The 21888-nt window shown below is 39.0% G+C and overlaps 1 protein-coding gene across 2 annotated transcripts in view; it reads left to right on the top strand.

The window, feature by feature from the left end:
* RAPGEF4 (Rap guanine nucleotide exchange factor 4) overlaps positions 1–21888 on the top strand; it is a 153728-nt gene that overhangs the window by 66483 nt on the left and 65357 nt on the right. For both annotated transcript variants that reach the window (XM_069861115.1, XM_069861114.1), the window contains exons 5-6: positions 8130–8202; positions 9295–9359. In XM_069861115.1, the coding sequence (XP_069717216.1) occupies positions 8130–8202; positions 9295–9359 (138 nt within the window). The remainder of the gene's footprint in view (positions 1–8129; positions 8203–9294; positions 9360–21888) is intronic.

Below are 21888 nucleotides of genomic sequence, written 5' to 3'. Positions count from 1 at the left end.
CAAATTCAACACAGATATCACTGTGAAAAAGTAAATATGAATTGTATAATGTGCTTTTTCAGCCACTTCTGTAAACTCAAGCTTCACATTAAAGGCCATCATACTGTTATAGTTTTTTCCTATGAATACATTACCTATTGTGTGGTTACACAAGTGTAGTAAAAGAAAACACGTAAATCAAGTGAGCTGTTTGTTCTTCTTCATATATTTTCTTTGTCCTGTTTTAAGTATATGCAGTCTTTCCCACCCCTCCCAACCAAGTCCTGTCTCCACCCAACTGCATTTCCTGACTGGATTCATCTAGGAGACAGAATTGAAGGGTTGCATGATGTCGTTTCTGTATTTAAATTAGATGGAGCTGAATAGGCTGTGTAATTTGTTTAATCACTGCTCATACTCTAATTTCCTTGGATTTGATTTTTTGCAGTGCAGTCTTATCTTTGGTTTTCTATCTGGTAGCCAAGTCTGCTGTTTGGCATGGTTTCAGGGAGCTGGGTACGTTTTTCTTTTTGACTAAAACTCAAGGGGATTCTGTGATCAAGGAAATTCTGCACACAGAGCTTTTCAAGCACAACAAATTTATTTAAGTGGGAATGTTATAGAAAAATATATGCCTCCAAACCAAGGAGATCAAATAAAATCTAAAGCATAGTTCATTAGAGCTATGCAGAAACATTCAGAAGACAGAAAATAGGTAAATAAATGGAAAAAATGCAGATTCATCTGCTGTTACATAAACTGTACGCATTCTGGGATCAGAATTCAGCAATTTCAGTACAGGCATTTCCTATATTTATTTTATCTAAATAGGACTAGATGGTACTTCACTGCTACTATTTCAGGCCTTGTCTATCTCATTTTAATGACTTGATAGGCTGATGCATAAAAACCAGTCTCTGTTCAGTAAGCTGTGGTAAGATCTTCACTTGGTTTATTTTCTATTTTCTGCAATACATAAAATTATGGTTTTGCTATTATAACATTATTTTTTCCTGAATTATCATTTCCTTTAGAAATAGCTCAGTTCTGTTCTCTTACTTATGCTGTGAGTGACAGTGGTTATATATACATTCTGTGAATGACAAAGGCAAGTATTTGGTAATATGTAGGGTAATTGGGTAGTTCTAGAGTGAAGCACCAGCTTCAAGCAGTGATTTACTATCCAGTGTTAAACAGCCATGAGTCAGGTCCTTTTTGAGATATTCAGATAAGTTACATTGACCTGAAATTGATGGAAATTTTCTGATTGAGTTTGCTTAGAAGAAATACACTTACTAATTTATAAACATACTAAGAAGGTGGTATCTGAAATCAGAATTATGCCATTGTCTTCTGTGGGTCTTGGCACATATTATCGGGCAGTAGAATCATAGACCGATTTGGGTTGGAAGGGACCTTATTTAAAGGTCATCTAGTCCAACCCCCTTGCATTGAGTGGGGACATTTTTAACTAGATGAGGTTGCTCACAGCCATGTCCAACCTGACGTTGGATGTTTCCAGGAATGGGGCTTCTACCACTTCTCTGGGCAACTTGTTCCAATGTTTCACCACCCTTGTAGAAAATTTCTTCCTTATATCTAGTCCAAATCTACCCTCTTTTAGTTTAAAGCCATTATCCTTTGTCCTATTACAACAGGCCCTGCTAAAAAGTCAATTCCCACCATTCTTGTAGGCCCCCTGTAAGTCCTGAAAGGCCTCAATAAGGTCTTCCTGCAGCCTCCTCTTCTCTACACTGAACCCCAAGTCTCTTGGCCTGTCTTCACAGGAGATGTGTTCCATCCCTCTGATTATTTTTATGACCCTCCTCTGGACCCACTCCAACAGGTCCATGTGTTTCTTGTACTGAGGACTCCACAGCTGCATGCAGTACTCAAGGTGGGGGGTCTCATGAGAGCGGAATAGAGGGGCAGAATCACCTCCCTTGACCTGTTTTCCATGCTTCTTTTGATGCTGCCCAGGATACAGTTGGCTTTCTGGGTTGCAAGTGCACATTGCTGGCTCATGTTGAGCTTTTCATCCATCAGTACCTGCAATTATCCCGATCCACAGGGCTGCTCTCAATTCCTTCATCCCCCTGCTTGCGTTGATGCCAGGGATTGCCCTAACCCTGGTACAGGATGCTGCACTTGGCCTTGTTGAACTTTATGAGGTTCACACAGGTCCCTGTGGATTCCATCCCATCCTTGGGTGTGTCAACTGCACCATTCAGCTTGGTGTCATCTTCAGACTTGCTGAGGGTGCACATAATCCCACTGTGTCATTGATGAAGATATTAAACACCCAGGACACCACTTGTCACCACTTTCCATCAGGACATTGAGCCACTACCTTCTGGAGGTGACTATCCAACCAATTCCTCATCCACTGAACAGTCCACTTACCAAAACCATCTCTCTTCAATTTAGAGAGAAGAATGTTGTGGAGGACTCTGCCCAGATAGATGATTTCCATAGCAATTCCTGTGTCCACTGATGTGGTCACTCCATCATAGAAGGCTGCTAGGTTGGTCAGGCAGGACTTGCCCTTGTTGAAGCCATGCTGCTGTCTCGAATCACCTCCCTGTCTTCCATGTGCTTTAGCAGAGCTTCTAGGAGGACCTGTTCCATGATCTTCCCTGGCACAGAGGTGAAGCTGACAGGTCAGTAGTTCCCAGGGTCATCCTTTCTACCCTTTTTAAAAATGGGTGCAATGTTACCCTTTTTCTAGTTACTGGGGACTTTTCCTGACTGCTGTGACTTTTCAGATATCACGGAGAGTGGCTTGGTGGCTACATCAGCCAGTTCTTTCAAGGCTCTAGGATGTGTGTCTGCAAGTCCCATAGACTTAGGTATGTTCAGGGTCCTCAGGTGAAGCTTGTAGAAGCCCTTCTTATTATTCTTTATGTCCCTTGTTAAGTTCAGCTTCAGCTGCACCTTGGCCTTGGCCTTCCTGACAATAGCAAGTGTGTTGTTTGGTTTCCTCTTTGTAACAAGATTTGGGTAAAAAACAACTGTGAATATGATTATCGGGGGCATTTTTAAATGAAATTCTATAAGAACATTTTGTAAGGCACTTTTTATTGTAAAAAAACCTAACAGCTAGCAGGCAGATGACCTGAGGTTTTAGCTGTCAGTTAGTTCAGTGAAGAGCAACGTTTGGAGCATCAGATCTAAAGGCAAAGATGTAGACTATGACACAGCAATCTCTGCTCTAGTTTGGTGTGTGAAAAGAGAGTCCAGAGATCAAGGGCTCTTTCACATTTCTCCTAATTGTTCTGGAGAAAAGAAGCAGCAGTGCACCATGGGAGTGACGCAGTCTTGTGAGTAATGCTTACAAGAGAGGTGTTTCATTGCCAAAATGGTATGGCTGGCAGAGCTACCTTAGAGGAAGAACAGAGCTGTACTGAGAGCATCAGCAATCAATTATTTATTGTCAAAAGAAAATAGAGAAGCTGGCTGACATTGTCAAGCTACAGCATATATTCTCTAAGAGAAACCATTGTAGTGATATGGCAGCTAGTATAGAAGGTTTGCAGAACTCAGTTAAAATAACAGCCAAAATAACAGTATCTACTACAGTAGTTATGCGCGGTTTTGAGAAGTGCATGTGGGAAGGACACCTTGATGTTTGGCCGTGGATTTCTACAACTTAAATGAATCCTTTTGTGTTACTCCCTATTCTGCAAGTAATGCAGGGTCTGCCTCATCACCTTCTCTACTACTAGTGGTGGTAAGAACAGGAGGCAGCAGAAGTACACCCGGTCAAAAGTGACGCTGTGGTTTGAGATTATGAGTGGAGGTGAAACAGAAGGAGAAAGTGAGAGAATATATTCAACCAAGCACCTGTTGTGGGCTACAAAACCTCCGGTGTTACAAGGCATTCACTTCTTAGGATCTGGCCATTCCTTAGTGTCTGGGATGAGGGAGCATCTGACTTAACTGACTTAACTCCTTAGTGCTACAGACCATCACTACCTGGGTCCTTATTACACAGCCCACCAGATAGTTTTGCTGACTGGAGAACTGCTGCACTTGGGGCATTATCTGGTGTGGAACCTGCCTTCAAGGCTGCATACCCAGGAGGTCTTCCCTTCATCAGTCCTGAGACTTTCCTGTTCAAGTGCTGTAGTTTTGCTACATGATACACATGGAAGACAACAAGGGTCATCTATTTTCTTCACATCTGCCTGGCTTGTTTTGGAGTGTTTGTATTGTATAGAACTTTTTTTTTTCCTTTTCGCTCCTTCTTTGCCTTTAAACAGGTATTAACTTTTCAGTACTTGCAGCAGAAGAGAAGGAACTAACTACGAAGACGTATGTACACTAGAAAAAATTGCAAGCAGTTTTAAGATAGCTTGCATCAGAATTATAGTAATTGCTGTTCTAAACACTGGCATATAAAAATAAACCAAATTCACAGAGTAGAGGAAAATCTACTGTAGTAATGATAACCTCTGAAACTAACTGCACTTAACCATAAATAAAGTCTAAACAAGAGCATGTGAAGGAACACACTGAAAAGTCTGACTGAAAAGCCTTATTAACTGTTGGTATGAAAATCCAGGCATAACACCTCCACACTAAGGCAAGTGTGTGATTCTCTTTCCTCCTTTTCTCCCATCCCCAGCTGTTCCTTGTCAGCACACTTCTGTGCTTTAGGCTATAGCTATGGCTGAAAAGGTCGTGTTAATTTTCACCGCTGCATGGATATGAGGCGATCAGTAAATGGAAGAAAAAATACAGTCTTTATTACTCATGCTGTCAGGTTAGATACAGGAAGTGTCTGATCTTTGAGCTGTTGCGTGATAGAGTTTATAAATTGGTGGAAATCTGAAGACAGAGTGAATAGGTCACTGGGTGTAGTTTTAAAACCTGCTGTCATGTTGGATTTGCAGAATTTGAAGACTTCTGGTAATAAACAACCTTATGATGATCTCAGAGCTGTTGCTGTCTTTCATAAGGAAAGCCTTTCCAGAGTTCAGACCACCACTGGAATATATTTTCAAAAGCCTTTTTTAAATGTTTAGTCTGTTGATCTTCAGGGTGATTTTAAATGCCATCTAGCAGCACAATTTAGCTTATTGCATTTTCTTTCCATTTACAGACATTGTGGTAACAGGATAGGTCTCACAGTTAGTATTGTGTTTTCCTCATTATCTCAACTTTGAGACATATCATGCCTAGAACTTCATTACTCCATCTGATACTGTGAATCTTTATGCAGTTACATCTTTGTACACTTAGATTTCGGAGCAAACAGTGTTTCCCTGACTTCTTGACAAATAAAGCGTCCCTTGAAATTTCATTTGGCTGATGAGGTGACACGATTTAAGGTATAAATTATGCCTCCTGTGTCAGCCTGCACCCTGCTGAGGTGTCTTCATGGGAGGCCATGTGTAGGCAGTCATATCAGCTTTCCCTCCAGATACCTAGATATGGAAGTTAAGTTTCGTTTATGGAGAGGTCCTCTGAAGGAGTTTGAAAAACTGAGCTTCCTGAAGGCATGTCTTGCATTACTGCCTTTTCTGGTAACACCGCCTGAACTCATCCACAGGCAACACTACTAACTGGGCTTTGGCATCATGAGCTTGAGGTGGGGCTAAATGAAGTTAGGTGTTACATACAACTCCTTTAAAGTGTTATATGTCATATTAATGAGAAGAACATTCAGGAAAAGTGTTAGAGAGTTAATCAAAGAGAAACTGCCATGCAGTGTATGATGACTGCGAACAGTCATGTGAACAGAAAACAACTGCCTTCCTACAATTCAACTTTCTTATCAAGGTGGATTAAATGTGGACTAATGATGTTTTTCTGGGAAAATACTGTTTTGGGAAAACAGAATAAAAAAATGAATATAATCTGAACGATGAAGAAGAACAAAAGGAAAAGCCCTATAAAACTTGACTTTATCATATCCCAAATGAAAAATTTCAATTTTCCATTTCTAAATCACATTTCAAAACCAAAATCAGTAGGATATAGAACAAGACACTTATCTAATGTTCGAATAAAATATCATTTCAATGCCTTATGGGCAGCTTTCATTTTTTCATTTGAACAACAGAAATAAGTGTTTCCCTTTTTTCTGCGTGTGGTTGCTTAGTTGAACTGGGAAAATATTTATTTCTGATGTTCTTCCTTTCACTAACTTCCAGGCATAGAACTGAATTCAGAGTATGGGAAAGTGAATGGTTTGGGAAATAAAATTTGAGAGCTTTATCCTCAAATGAAGTAGCATTTATTTTGTGTGGCTAACCAGGCATATATCATAGTTTTGCTTCTATGAGTTTTCAGCTGGATTATGGGTGAGATTTAAATAATACATTACTAAGCTTCAGGATGTAATAGCTTGTCTAAAAATAGGATTGGATTATTAAGATTAATGTAATCTTTGTAGCTTTTGTTATTATTTAGAATGCAAGACATTCAGTCTTTAGTGCTAGAATCCACAGTGCTTTCATATTGATTTCCAAGAAAAAGAAATGTTCAAAGGATAGTATCAAGCATCTGTTAAAATCCAGGAGACAACATTTTAAAAGCAAATACTTCCAAAAGGCTCCATAGAGCAAAGGCTGAAACTTTTAAATTAAAATTGTACTATGAGGGAAATTTTCTGTCTCGATTATTTTTTGTGCTTCATTGAAACCTACATGGATTTCAGCTGACTGCACACCCTAAGGACTGCATGCCACAGTTTATTTACACTAATCATCAGAATCCCTGTTGTACAATCTTGTTTTCTGACAGTTCCAGAAAAGAATTATAATTGTTTACTCTTCAGCATGACAGTGATGCAGTATGATTGAAAACAAAAATGTCTCACTTCCTCATTGAATGATTCGTATTTGATAAAAGGGCTCTTTTTTCCTTTGGTGTTGTTTTTTAGCTTCTGTGAATTTTTTAAGCCCTAGACAGAGCTTTGAACCTTATTGATCATGTCCCCAGCATGCACTCAAGAAAAATACCTGTTACTGACATCAGTTACAATTACAGAGTTTACAGTGTTACAGGGAACATTATTTTTACAGTTACAAAATTTCATCAGGTAATACAGGGCTTTTGTGCGCGTATGCATAGCATTAAGTGCTGGGTTTGTGTGTTTCATAAACTTGTAGTTTCTGAAAACCAAACTTATTGTCTTGGAATTGAACGTTTGGAGTTTTCACTCCAGATTTTGTGTATTTTGAATCTGTAGTGGTACATGATTCTCACAAATCCTTAGTTAATAGCCTTGTCTCCATCCCTACAATAAAGTAGCTTTCTAGCTTGAGTTCAGCAAAATCATGTACAATGTCTGACACAAAAAACCCAAGATTAAACCTATCGCTTGGGAACCAAGAGTGGCACAGTAGAGACAAAGAAACGGTTGTAAAACATGTTGTAGCCTCTCACAGTAAGACAAGGCTCAATTCGATTGCTTCACTCAGTGTGAGTGGACATGTGTCCAAATACAGACATTTTCTTACCCTCAGTCAGAAAATGTCAGTGTGCGCCTGCCCCAGTGCTTTGTCTGTGAAGCAGTTTTTAGCCCATAACAACATTGCTGTGCTTGAGCACCCACCCTGCTTGCCAGACCTGACTCCCTCTTCCCAAAGATCAAGTCAGTGCTCAAAGGAGCCCATTTTTTTGTCAGCATCAGGTATGAAAGCAAAAACGACAGGCATCCTCAACAGCCTTTCAGAAAATGATCTGAGGAATTGGTTTGAACATTGGCAGCATCTTATGTCACCTCAGAAGGGAACTGTTTTGAAAGTGGTCATAGTTGATTTTCTTAATTTGTTGAATAAAAAAGAGTTACAGACACAGTCTTGGGTTGGTTTTTTTTTGTGTCAGACCTTTGTGTCAGACAAGCAAGTTTTAAAACAGTCTTCATGGGAAATCACACAACGAAGTACAGAATTGGTTTATTAGAATCCTCAAAGTCGTGCCTTGGGGAAGATGGAAGAGGGAACTGTTTCAGCACAGCTGTTGATAAAGGCAGCGTGCTGAGTCAAGAAAGCAGGCCTTGTAGTGTTAAGAGTAAAGACATGCCTGTCTGCCTCAGGTTGCCTGTGTACACACATGAAACACGAGGCAGCAGACACGCAAATATAAATAACACTTCATCCATTGAATGGATGACTGAATATGCCACTGCTGTCTTTCAGAAATATCGACAGTATATGTCTGGACTTCTCACTCCTCCTTATGGTGTTATGGAAACTAGCTCCAACAATGACAGTGAGTATGACAAAATAGACATCAGATATTACGAAAAAAGAGAAAAGAGAAGAAAGGGGAAGGTGAACATCCTTTGGTTTTGGGTGTTGGAAATGTAATGTTAAATTCAATGCAGTATTATGATTTTATTAATACTGCATGTAATAGGGAATGATATGGAACTTACCTAACTGCATTCCCAACTGCATGAAAGCGTACACAGAGCTGTACAGAAATCTGCACCCTGAGCCAGGGCTGTTGACTAGAGCATCCTGCATGATGTCATGGAACATTTAAATGGATATAGGTATTACATGGATTCCGTGAACACAGCCATGAGTTCTGCTACTGAAATAAATAAAACCAGCTGGCTTATTTTTTCAGTTAGGATGGGCTACACAACTTGCTTGGAACCTAGGTTAGTGCTTGGACGGACAGCCTGCGGTAACCATGCTGCTGTCTGACCTTAGTGACAAGGCTAAATAAATTTGAGTATGCCTCTGCCTCATGAGGACCTGTCAGACTGTGGAATAGTGCTGTAGACATGAATCCAAGGGCAGCCTTTGGAACTCATAACTTCTGTAAATGAAGGTACTTTTACTTAGTTCCCAGAGTTGCTTAGATGCCAACCGGGACAATATCTGATGACTAGCAATTGCATCTGCAATTTTTGTCCCTTATGTTATGTGTTCAATGCGTTCTAGTTGTCCTATATGTTATGTTTTCAATATGATCTATTTGTGAAACAGTAGCATAGCATAGAAATACCTGGTGCAAAGTCAGTGTCTCATTTGACTTCCTGGTAGTAAAACATGAATAATATTAAATGAAAAAATACAAATAATTCCTGTATATGTACTTCAAATATTAAGTTGTGAGAAAGTACTTTGTTTAGTAAGCTGCTTATACTACTTACACAAGTTAGCTTTTTGCCTTTTTTGTGAGAGAAAACTTTTGTCTGAATAAATCTGTTTTGCTCTTAAAAATCATAGATTAATGCATGTGTTATTAAAGTACTGATCACTCCAATTCTGTATTCTATCGATAATATCTTCACTGTTACTTAAAAGAATGTATAGTATATATTTATTTTCTGTATCCTTTTTTTTTTAGGAATGCCAGATAAGGACAGTATGTCAAGCAGTGCTCTCTGCCAAGTTTCTAAAAATTGTAATAAGGTAAATCCCACTTAGTTTTCCCTTTGTTTTTTGATGAGGGGTGGTGGTGGTAATGAAGAATGCAGAAGTACAGCATTTAATTGAAAAGGAGCAGATGCAGATGTAAAGCATGTGGTTGATGCATGTGAATACAGTATACACATTCTGCTTTAGACGTATCATATAAAGGGAGAAAGAAACTTGTTCAGGATCAGCATTGTTAGAACGTGTACTCCTGCCAAAGTTTGTATTACAATCCAGTTGTCCTATTTTTGTCAGAAGGGTGTTGAGGGTGGAGAAGAAAAGCAGTACTGCGACAAGGCTAGTGCATAGCCAATGGATCATAAAATTCATAATGAAATCATATTTGAAGGCTCAGTTGAGTCTTAACTGGTACACAGACCTTGTTCTGGACCTTTGCTCAGGGTGAATTTTCTCCTGTGTTCAGAGCGCAGCTCTATGTTCCAGGTCCCCTTTGTAAAACGGTTCTGTGCTTACAGTCTCGCCAAATGAGGATCCATATGAAGGAACTCATGAATATTTCTATGCTGTGTTCAAAGTAATTATAATAGTAGGAAGAAATACTATCAGGCATTGCTGTAATGATTGATAATTTCTAGATTTTTTTATCGCAGGAGTAGAAAAGTTACAGTAATAAACAGATACTTAGTTGTCTTCTCTCTGGACATAGGTGTTTAATTGGATGCATTTGTTTGATGTCTTTAAAAGGTTAAAGGTATTTTTGTTACACAGAAAACATCTCTTGACAGCAGTTAAAACCAATGAATATTTTGGCATGTTTCCTTAATGTGAAAATAAGTACTTCCACTTCTCCCAGTCTGTCTGTCCTGCTTCCTCAAGGGTACTGACGTTTCTTAGTTGTTACATTCAACCTTTATTAAATGTATACATGTAACAGTATGCAGTTCCTTTTTCTAGAGTCTTATTCACTAATATTTTACCACTTCCTGACGCAGCCTTATCCTGTATGAAAATAAGCAATTTTCCAAGCACTAAATAATTCTTAGATACTTAGATAGTACCTTTCATTCTGTAAGCATTTAGCAAGCAGTTATGAGTTAAGTTTCAGTGCTTTTCTGAGATGTTGGCATTTCAATGCTACACTTGGAGTTAAGCCAGATCAGAGGTCTTGCTTGACCTCTCAATCAGAGCATCAGTTGTAGAATCCAGACTAAAAGATGTTGTTGTATTTTCTGAAGCAGAGAGAGGTAACAAATAGATGTAACTAGGTAAAACCATCCATCTTTCCTAGGAGGTGGTATCCTACCAGTAATGGGCAGTGATGCTCTACTAAAGGTGGTATACACTTTCAGGAACAAAGTAGTTTAGAAACTGAGCATTGTTTAGTGATTAATACTGCTGCCAATAGCTGGGCTTTTCTAGCACAATTGGACTCTTTCTGCACAAAATAGTGTTCACCTGGGAGAAGTCAGAACTTGGCTGAGGCAGGCTCAAACTGTTCAGTGACTTTTACAGGAGTAAGGTCTTTTGCAAACCATATTAACTTCTTTTCTGAGATACATATATATATAAAAACCAGCCACCCTTCTCCCTCCCACTCTGTACACATTTCTGTGGAGAGACTCTGAGAGAGTAAATATGTGACAGATGCTTGTCACCTTGTGTCATCGTGGAGGAGCTCAGACAGTCCCCTGACAAATGTGGCAGAAGAACCTACAAAGCACAGAACGTTCATGAATCCCAGTTCTGTGTTGCTGCCATATGGCCATGCTTTTCTTTAATTATGTTAAGTGAAAGGTGAATGTGGCAGACATAAATACACGAGTATTTTGTTTACTGCGAGCAAGCTTCATTCCTTCCATTTTAAACTATACAGGTGTTACAGTGATTATGCAACATGTTGATCTTCATGCTCTGCTGTCAGTTTTAAGTGATCAGGGCCCAAGTCCCAGAATTGTTGCCAGCTATTCGAAATACAAAATAACAGGTTACCCTAAAACAGTTCTGTGTTTGAAGATTTTATATATTTTTTTTATTTTATATATGACTCTCAAAATGGCCACTGCATCAGGAAAGGGCATTTATCTAGGAAAAGTGAGGTGTTTGCAGGACACCTTTAAACTATTTTATGTCATTAGATTGCCAGAATGATGTCTGTGGGACTGGCAGCAAATGCAGCTTGGAGAGACCAGCAGGCTCCTCTTTATGTCCAGAAAAGAATGAGTGAAGGACTTTATGAGATTCAGGAAAAGTTCCTCTAAATCTTCCATATGGTAGGAAAACATTACATTCTTAGACAGAAGAAGATAACATAATGCCTTCAGTAGTTCTAATGGTGCATTTATTTTAGGGGGTGTCTGCTTTAATTTTCCAGGGAAGTTTATAATTATAAATAATTCCCTTCAAATGAAATTCAATATATTCCACGCCTGAAATAGGAGATGTATGTTTTTCGCTTTTAGCCTGTGCTGAGTCTGTTACAAGCACTATAGTAGATGATTTTCCATATTTGCTAATTATTTGAGTTTCTTCTTCATAGCTTATTTTTTTCTCCCGTCACATCTATTAGTTTTTGATGACTAATATAAGATTTTTCTTTTAATACATGCCTTGAAATTTTCTCACCATATGGAGATGTTTGGTTTTCCTAGTTCATTAAAATCTAAAAAAAATATTCCATTTGGAGAAGGCAGAAAAGAGATTTGTGATTACCAGACTCAAGTTCATTTCCATTTAGGGTTACATTATTGCACATCATTTAATGCAATATAGTAGTTAAATTGAGTGTGAAATACTGAAACAGACTACGCTACTATCCTCGGTTATATTTTGCGGAATGGAAACAAAGTCAATTTAAAGCTGTCTTACATAAGGGAAAATAACACAGCTTTGGTCTTTTTAACTAGTCAGTCTAATATCTGTACACTAGTCTCTCTAGCTCTGGTTTTCAAAAATTCTTGTGGGGTAGAGTTGGATATAGCTGAACCTGTGGGATTAATATAAACCTAAAGCCAAAATGACAAAATCAATAGTAATTTCAAATACATTTTTGGAAAAGATACAGAAGATTACTTAGAACACAGGGGAGGTTGGGTTCCAGCATGCGGGCAGAATAGGTAGTGGTTCTGTTTCCATACATTACCAGCAGAGCTGGCGGCAGGGTTGCTTGGTGCTTCCCACTGCAAGATCCTGTTCTTATAATTTGGCCACTTTTTCACTGTTTACGCTGAATTTGCCATGCTGAGAGTGTGCTTCTGGCTGATTTTTAAATTGAAATGAATCAAACCTCTCTGACATTGAGATTGGGGGAGAATACATAGCACGTATTAGATACCTTTTTCCCAAAGATACCCTAGCAATCCTGTCCTTCAGACTGAGAGTTGTTTTGGCATAAGGAGTGCCATTTGCAACCCCCTACAAAATAAACTATATAGGTAAGCCTTGAAAAATCTCAGTTGAAACTGGCTGACTAGAGGCTCATTGCAATGTGCAAGCTTGTAAACATAGGATGTATGCGTTTTGTGTGCAGAATTCCCACATTGCTCATCTTTGGTCCTGGGCCGCTTGGGCATTCCTGTATTTGTGCTTTATGATGTGGGTTTTCTCATAATCACTCACTCCAGTTGCTAGAGCAACATTTTGATTATTATAAAGCTAGACATTAACTGAAAACTGTAGTTCTCTCCCCTGTGCTTTTACGATCTCTATTGGTACCCAAGTAGGAAATTAGTAAAGAAATAGCCCATTCTTATCTGGAGACATGAGATATATATGGTCATTTTAAAGAAGAGGGCATTGCAGAAATGAGTTGTAGAGACACAGGAATGAATATGGATAAGAGGAGAGGGCAGACCCATCAAGGACATGAATGTTCACTCTGCCATGGAGTGTGGTGCTGGATGCTCTTTTCTACAATCAGTAAATGTCTTAAACTCCTTTGCGAGCTGTGGATACTATGCCTAAGACAGCATAGGAATGATCTGCAGAAATAATAGATACCTTTGATTAATAGCAATTATTCTGTTTATTCAGATAGTTGGTAGTTAAAAAGTCCTAGCCCAAGCTGAAGTTTTATGTTGTTTTCCCTAGTGGAATATCCATATTGCAGTTTGCTAAGAGAACACCCACATCCTCAAGGAACTACTCAAAAAAAAAAATCTGCTTGAAATAAAGTCTGAAAAATTAAGTGCTCAAAAGCAGAGAATTTCAAGTACGGAGGCTGTTTGAGTAGTGTTAATGAAGTCTTCTTATCCATGTTTTTTTATGGTACAGACTTCAATTCTTCATGTTTATTACGGTGCAGACTTCCATTACTCATTCTCATATTTTTTTCCTCAATTAAAGCAACATCTCACCTTAAAAACCATGCTATCTTTATTTTTGTACAACTTAATCTTTATGACTCTTAGAAACCATAAATGTGTACCTTCTTCATCAAAAGCATACATCCTGAAAGGTGGAAGGTGCTTCCTCATCTCCTTTGTACTGAGGAAGCCATACTGAACACTGAAGATACAAGCAAATTAAGTTGTGCAAATTCATGCAGTCGTTCTTGATATTGGGTGACAAATATGTCTTTTTCTGAAGTCTTTCTCATACTTCATTTCCACTATGCTGCCTTAGCTGTCTCTAGGTTTCTGTTGTGTCAAAGAGTTGCAGGAGCTCCTCCTAGTGCAGGAAGTAATATTCGAAAGGCACACGGATGGAGTTAGTGATGCTTACACGCTGAAATGTCCCCTCCATTACATGTTTTTCATGTAATGACTCCAAATCCTCTAGACTGCTAGCTTATTTTCTTGGAAGATATTTTGTGTTGCAGAGTTCCTATAGGATGTGCTTAAATACTCCTCTGAAAGTCACCTTTTCATATGTCTTCTTCCCTGGTTACTTTGATGTGATAAAATGTAGATTCTTTTTCTTTACTGAATTTTCAATAAGATTTAGGTGCTGTGCCAGCCTTTTAAGTAATTGGAGTGATTGTGAAAACATGATTCGCTATTATATCAACTCTAAATGCATTTAATAAAACTATATTGTAAAGATCTTTCTGTTGACAGCAAGAGACCAAAATATTGCAATTTTCAACGTTGCCAGGCAAATGAATATTCACTTATTTCAATTTTCAAGCACTTAAATACAGCTCTGGGCAGTTGAAAGTGTGCTGTTTGCAAAGATGACATTACAATTCACTAGATGAAGCCTTGAAAAGCCCACACAAGATACCAGTAATAATCACATTCATTCACCATATTAGCTACTCTAGCAATAAACACAATAATTTTACTTCTGATTTCCCTGTATTTCAATTTACTTTTCCCAGATGACCAAGAACAAAGCTTATGTTTTAACATATTCAGTAGATTGTCAAATGTGGAATTTGATAGAGCGTTGGCAGAATGCTAAGGGAAATGCTTCACATGCTCATGAAATTGTAAGCCTACAAGAAAGAATAAAAAGAGAGAGAGAGAGAGCAGGGAAGCAGTCAGTGTTCCAGCAAGATTATAGATGCAATGACAAGGTGTTTGTTTGGAAGTGGTAACCTCTCCAACATTCACATGAAAACTGTTATAACAGAAATGATTTTCTATGTGGATGCTTTATATAACTGCCCAGTGGTACGTGTGCATTAATTCAAATCTTCTCTTGGGCTGTGTGTCAGGATCAGTTCTCTATACAATGTTAGCATAGGGTTAAAAAAATAATTCCCTTTTATTTTCTGTTTTTAAAGTGGCTGCATAAAAGCATTGTGTGCAAATATTTCTAAATAATGTCTTCATGCAACTGCATAGTCACAACTGTACCAATTAGTTTTAGGGGCTGCTCTGATATTTTGGCACCAAATTCCCATATATGAAAGTTATTTACTAAGTGGTCTGTTCAAGTTCCTAATTTTGCTGTAAGTGGAAGCGCGCAGGGCTCAATCATTATCACAGCCTGTTACAATTTGGCTAGTGCAAAGGCTGTGCATATAGTCCCTGGCAGTGAGTCACGTGGTGACAGCATATGGCAGGAGAGAGAACAAAGGCAGGAGTGTGAGATGAGTAGGAGTCTGTGAAAAATACATTTTTCATACGTTAGTAATGAATACCATCATAAAAAATGTGAAGGTCTTTACATATTATCACAGCTCTTTAATGTAAACAAAACTGTTAATAGGTCTGCAGCCTTACATAAGTAGGCTTTGCATAAACTAAATTCTTGCAGAGCCACCAGGGAAAGTTTTGGTCCATCGCTATATCCAGCTGCAGCCATACAGAGATGTTACACAGCTGTAGGCTTCCCTTCCAGATGGCAGCATGAATAGTTGATGCCTCAAAGAAAAGCTTGCACCACACCATATTCTGTTACCCAGTTCAGCTACCTGATAACCTCTGAAATATCTATGACCCATGATTTTATCGTATACCCTGAATTCTGGAGACCCTAATGGCAGTTTTGTTGGAAGCAGTTTCTTTTGCTGTATCTCATCATGTAATTGAGCTCCAATCTAAACAAGCCAGAGTAGTCCCGATATGAGACCTGCAGATGTGATTAGTATTTCTTATTTGACCTGTTTCTATGCAGGAATGAGGAGGATTGTGGAGAAAAACAACAAAATCCTTGGTCTGGGTTGTTGTGTATTTACCAGTGTATGTGTCAAAATAACTTAATTTTTCTTCAATCTGTACTTGATCCAGTTCAAAGAAATCTGGTCCTTGGAGCCCTTCCATGAATTTGGAAGGACAATTATGTTCTTTCTACAATACAGAGTTTTCATTGGCCTGAAAAGGACAGCTCTAAGGTTAAATAGAACTGTCTACGATGATAGTGAGATTGGTAGCAGATAGAGGCAATACTTCTCTTGGTAGATGAATGAAACTTCTTGCAGGAAAGGGCAGAACTTTGCAACTTTCAGATGCTAAAGGAATATTCTTATTTTAAAATTTATCCTCATTTTCTAGGAGCAATATCAACAGAGAGTTAAATATGTGTATAAATAGGTATGTTTCAGTTTTAAAATATAGGAAAATTGCCACATTTATCTTGGGAGAAGATGAACAGTGAGGAAAACAGTATATAGTATCACATAGCACCACACAGTTCAATTGTCACTAGCTGAAGACAGAGCCTTCCTTTCTGTCAGAGCTGCAAAACATTCCAGAAGCAGCCACTGTCCTTTGTTCAGGAAGGGAAAAACAGGTTTGGAAAAGTGTGTCCACATCTGTACCCTTCTTCAAGTCTTCCATTGACTTTCTGAGTCACTATGAAACGACCTGCAAGATCTGAAATGAGGTAGTGTGGATTTTATCATGAGGGAGGAGTGGAAACAATGTGTAGGAGAAAGAGAGACATCTCCTGTCTTACCAGCAGAACAATCCATATACTTGAATCAATATTAGAGAATATACTATTTGAGATTTTAGTTCCGTGACTTTTACTTCTGAGTATTAATATGTATGATCTCCACAGTTTTTATCTGAGAGTCCCTTCATGCAGTTATTGTTGTTATTTTGATGCTCTCTACTTCTCTTCCCTTTTAAAAACTTTTTGTCAACCTTAATTGCAATTTGTGTGTATCCTTGCAGTTCTTGGTTGTGCTGGGTTGTGATGCAAAGGAGGGGTGCAGGCCTCTGCTACAAAGAGCTTGCAGTCACAAAACAGGTTAAATGACTGTCAGACTGAAAGATGCTGGTCTAGTCAGAATGTTGTAAGGCATGGAATTCACAGGTGTTCATACATTTCAAATGAGTTTTCTTACAGGAGCTTATTGTGATAAGTTCTTGGTGTGATAATCCTAAGATACACTGGCAGTGGAAGGGAGAAGTTCAGAAATCAATAGACAAAAACTGAGTGATATATATTTCTTTGTTGTTGTTGTAGTCTAGGGGAGGAGTGATATCTAACTTTCATAATGTTCATAACTAACGCCTTCATATTAGTAGAGTCAGCAAGTACTCACCTCCTTCCAGAGTACCTTTGTCCCCACAGAAGGGTGACAGAGGTGCTTGCGGTAGCATGGGAAAGGCAATTTGGCTGAAAAGATGTTTTCACTTTCTGAGTCCTCATTCCTAGCTGAATGAATGTTGCTAGCATAGTTTAGATAAATAAAATAAATAATGGGAAAATACCAGCAATTTCTAGAAAATGCTAGAATTAGTAAAATACTCAGTGAAGTAGACGTGGGACCTTATTTCAACAGCAACTTCACTCTTAGTTCTGGTGGTCTGGGGAAACAGCATATTGCCTTACCTGCTAGTGCTGGCAAGGGCAGTCTGATAATAAATACAGTGGAGTCGCATTTGATGATTCTTGCTCCTTGGCTGTATCTTCTGTGTGATTCTGTCCCAGCCCATAAAAAACATGCACATATGCTCCATTTATCTCTTGCAGTTGAAAGGCAGAAAGAGTGGGTAATTATACTGAGGAAAAAATATAGTCCTTTTCAAGGTTCACGTCTTCAGACAAGTCAAGCGTACACAAGTAACACATTTGGCACTTACATTTGAAACAGCAAAATGAATTTTTTTTAATCTTGTAATTATTTTCTCAAGTTTGGCAGAAAAATTGGATCAAAGATCTTAAAATCATATTCCTTCTAGTCACTCATACCATCTTTTGCAGAGCATTTTGACTGCCTGTCCTACAATGCATACTGGAAATTGGTATTCCACAAAGTCAATTATAGTTCTGAGTCAGTAAGAAGTAATCAATGTGTCTGATCTGATCATTTAGCAGCATCTTTTTTGTCTGTGTACAGATGACAGAAATTTGAGAGGTTAATAAATAGTGGAGAAAAGCTGTCCAGTGATTTTATTCTTCTTTTTGTGTTACCTAGTCAGTAACCAGGAGCCCCTTGTGCTGGCTTCATGCAAAGAGCACCACCACCAAAACAAGCATTTGGCTTGTGGTGCTCGTTTAAAGCCATTCCGAGCTAGAATTGCTGAGGCAAAAATGTGAGACGTCTACAACAGAGCCAAAAGTGTAATTGTGCTATTATCTATAGTTTAGGAGCAAGTGCTCTTCGGGTATTTAAAGATTTATGATTTATGACTTTTCATTATTTATTCTTTTTGTAAATTTCCTTCTGGAAGAAAGCTTGGCATAAGATTTTGAACATCTTTGATCTTTGTGTGCTTTATCATCAGTGATGCAGCTGTCTTAAAATTAAAGATGGCAGTTAGTGAGAAAATACAAATATGCATAGCTGAGTTGAGTGGTAGAGAAATGAAAAGAATACATAATTTAGCTTCCAAAATTGAAAATTAAAAAAAAAAGTCTTACTTCTAATACCATTTATTATGCTGCTTCTAATTAGGGTTACTCAGCCACAGTTGTTTTTATCTGAGGAAATGAAATTATATAAACTATTTGTATAATAACCTAAAATATGAACAGAATGGAGAAGGAGCCAGTAGCTTAACAGGGGAGAATTATGGTTGAGTCTTTGTGAACCTTGCAGTACTGCGTTGTCCATCCTCACTCTTACAGGAGCTGACATCAAATGCATGAATCTGAGGGGGCTAAAGGTCTGGTGGGGCTTGTGTGGTGGTAATGTAGCAGAACTGTCAGAAACACATAAACCATGTTTCTGAGCTTAATTTTCTGCTGGTTTTGATGAAAATTAGCTTCCTGGCCAAGGCCAGCACAAGCAACAGGGCGGAGCCTGGGTGTCGGGTTCAGTGAGGGGAAGGACCAAAGCAATCCTGTTTGTGTCTGCTGTCAGCTGTCTGCAGCCTTAAATGTCTAACCCCTGTGCAAAGCACTGATCTGTCAGCTACAGACTGAGACTCTATCCTGCCCCAAACCTGGCATTTCTGCCAGCCCTCATCAGCTGGCTAAGGGACAAGAAGCAGGGCGTCATTTAGGCAGAGCATAATTTTGTCAGGCCAGCTTGCAGCTCCATTGCAATTCAGCGCTAAATCACAAATTAATCTGTGATTTCAGACTCCTGTGTTTAAATACAGATTTGTATGATGTATTCCTGTTAATACTGTAATATATATACAGATCCAGGCAAATATTTGTTCCCCCTTCCTCCTTTCTCTTGAGTTGTCCTAATTGTGTTCAGAGCCAGTCTAGATTAAGGATTTTCAGCTTATGGTCTGCAGGTTGCTGGGTTCTGGCTATTCCAAATGAGTCTGGGAAATAAAACTAAGAGAAAACGATTCATAGAATCATAGAATAACCAGGTTGGAAGAGACCCACCGGATCCTCGAGTCCAACCATTCCTATCAAACACTAAACCGTGCCCCTTAGCACCTCGTCCACCCGTGCCTTAAACACCTCCAGGGAAGGTGACTCAACCACCTCCCTGGGCAGCCTGTTCCAGTGCCCAATGACCCTTTCTGTGAAAATTTTTTTCCTAATGTCCAGCCTAAACCTCCCCTGGCGGAGCTTGAGGCCATTCCCTCTCATCCTGTGCCCCATCACTTGAGAGAAGAGGCCAGCACCCTTCTCTCTACAACCTCCTTTCAGGTAGTTATAGAGAGCAATGAGGTCTCCCCTCAGCCGCCTCTTCTCAAGGCTAAACAACCCCAGCTCTCTCAGCTGCTCCTTGTAAGACCTGTTCTCCAGCCCCCTCACCAGCTTTGTTGCTCTTCTCTGGACTCGCTCCAGAGCCTCAACATCCTTCTTGTGGTGAGGGGCCCAGAACTGAACACAGGATTCGAGGAGCGGTCTCCCCAGTGCCGAGTACAGAGGGAGAATAACCTCCCTGGACCTGCTGGTCACACTGTTTCTGATACAGGCCAAGATGCCATTGACCTTCTTGGCGACCTGGGCACACTGCTGGCTCATGTTCAGTCGCTGTCAACCAACACCCCCAGGTCCCTCTCCTCCAGCTATTGTTACTAGCTGCACGAGGTACCTTATACTGACTGGCAAAACTGTAGTGGTGTACAAGATATAGGAGCCTAATGCACACACATTTCTTATGGTGTAAATATATAGCCACTGCTCCACAATCCTGGACCTGTGTCACATAATGGCTCTCTTGTCCAAAGGGGGGAAAGAGGAGGTTGCCTTGCTAGAACTCCTAAATGCTATTTAGTCTGTTTGGTTTTATCAGTGTTACAGTCAGTGTGCTTGAAACGCTGTCTTTTGTGTTTTGTCTGGATTTTCTGCTAAGAGGTTTGGGTTAGAGAACCTGGATTGCTGCTTGGAAAATGCTATGTGACCTTGTGGGTACAGACACATGGCAATCTGCAATAATACTGGACTTCACAGCACTGGTAATTCCTCTGGGCAGGATGCATCTTTCTGTCTGCAGTACAGTCTCCTAGACCAACTGTCGTGGAGAAGCTGAAGATTCCTACATTATTGCAGAAATGATGGGGTTTTTTAACAGAAGTTAGCTAGAAATGCTCTATGTAGATTCGGTATTTCCAGGCAAGTTGGTTTGTATTACAGTAATTAAACGTCTCTGGAACAGCAAACATTTTGACACTCCGATTGTCTTAACATAGCGGAACAGTCTATATCCTTTATCCAGCCCATAAAGAGACAGTAAGGAGTCAATTATACCAAAGAAGATTTTGAGATTAAGTTTAAAAAGGAGGTGAGTGGATGAGACATGACAGGAATAGAATTTCAGCTTCATGAAGCAATATTTTAAATAATAATGTGAAAATTAATGCCAACAACAGAGAGAAATAGGAGAAAGGGAGATAAATTACAAAATACATCAATAGGTCCCTTTCCGTTTCACAAGGACAGGGCTGGTTCTGTGTTATCCCTAAAAGCCAGACATCACAGAATTTACACAGCTTGGGCTACATACTGAGAGAGGTAAAAAGAGGTCATCTCTTTCAGAAACATACTATCGTGAATTGGGTTGTGAAGAGATGTGGTTTGCTAGGGAAAATGTCAGGTAGAGTAATTTCACCCTCCTGTATCAAGTCTTAGATTAATTATTGCAGTGTTCTGTGTACATTTGTGGATCCAATTTTTTCTCAAGTTGCAATAAATATTAATTTAGCAGCAGAGGCAACTTGGAGTATGTTTAGAAACATCTGTCCCTCAGTAGTTATCAAGGAAGATGAGCTGAAATTCAAAACAGTAAGAACAAATGTGAAATAGGCCTAGTTTAAATGGTGTGAAGTTGGGCAGCTGCAAGCTCTGTAGAAAGTTAGGAGGAGGGAAGAAGCAAATTTACAAATATCAAATATTTACTCTTTTCCGATGCTAATTGTATTTTGTTCAGATTGTCAGGAATTAATAGTATTATTCCTCTACTGTTTTCTTGGGGAAAACCTACTATTCACACAGATACATCTTAAGTCAGTGTTTGCGTTATGGGATTAATGTGGAAAATGGGGCATATTAATCCATGTTGTTCCGATCTAAAAATTTGATTCCAAATGGCTTTGTATGCTTTTAATCAATACAATTACTGCCAGTAAAGTATATGAAGAAGATTGAATTAATTGATTAACTAATACAGCAGCTATGAGTTTCATTTCACGCTAGTTAAATATGTGAGGACAACTGGATTTTACTGTAAAAGAAAAGGAAAAGCTCTTACCCTTCATAGCCAGTGTTTCCCCCCAAATTTATGCTGTTAGACTTTGCCGATTACTGAATCAGATGA

This window comes from Phaenicophaeus curvirostris, chromosome 7, assembly GCF_032191515.1.
Source record: "Phaenicophaeus curvirostris isolate KB17595 chromosome 7, BPBGC_Pcur_1.0, whole genome shotgun sequence".
Lineage (NCBI taxonomy): Eukaryota > Metazoa > Chordata > Aves > Cuculiformes > Cuculidae > Phaenicophaeus > Phaenicophaeus curvirostris.
The sequence above is the reverse complement of the archived record's forward strand: the minus strand, read 5'-3'. Positions and strand labels throughout refer to the sequence as shown.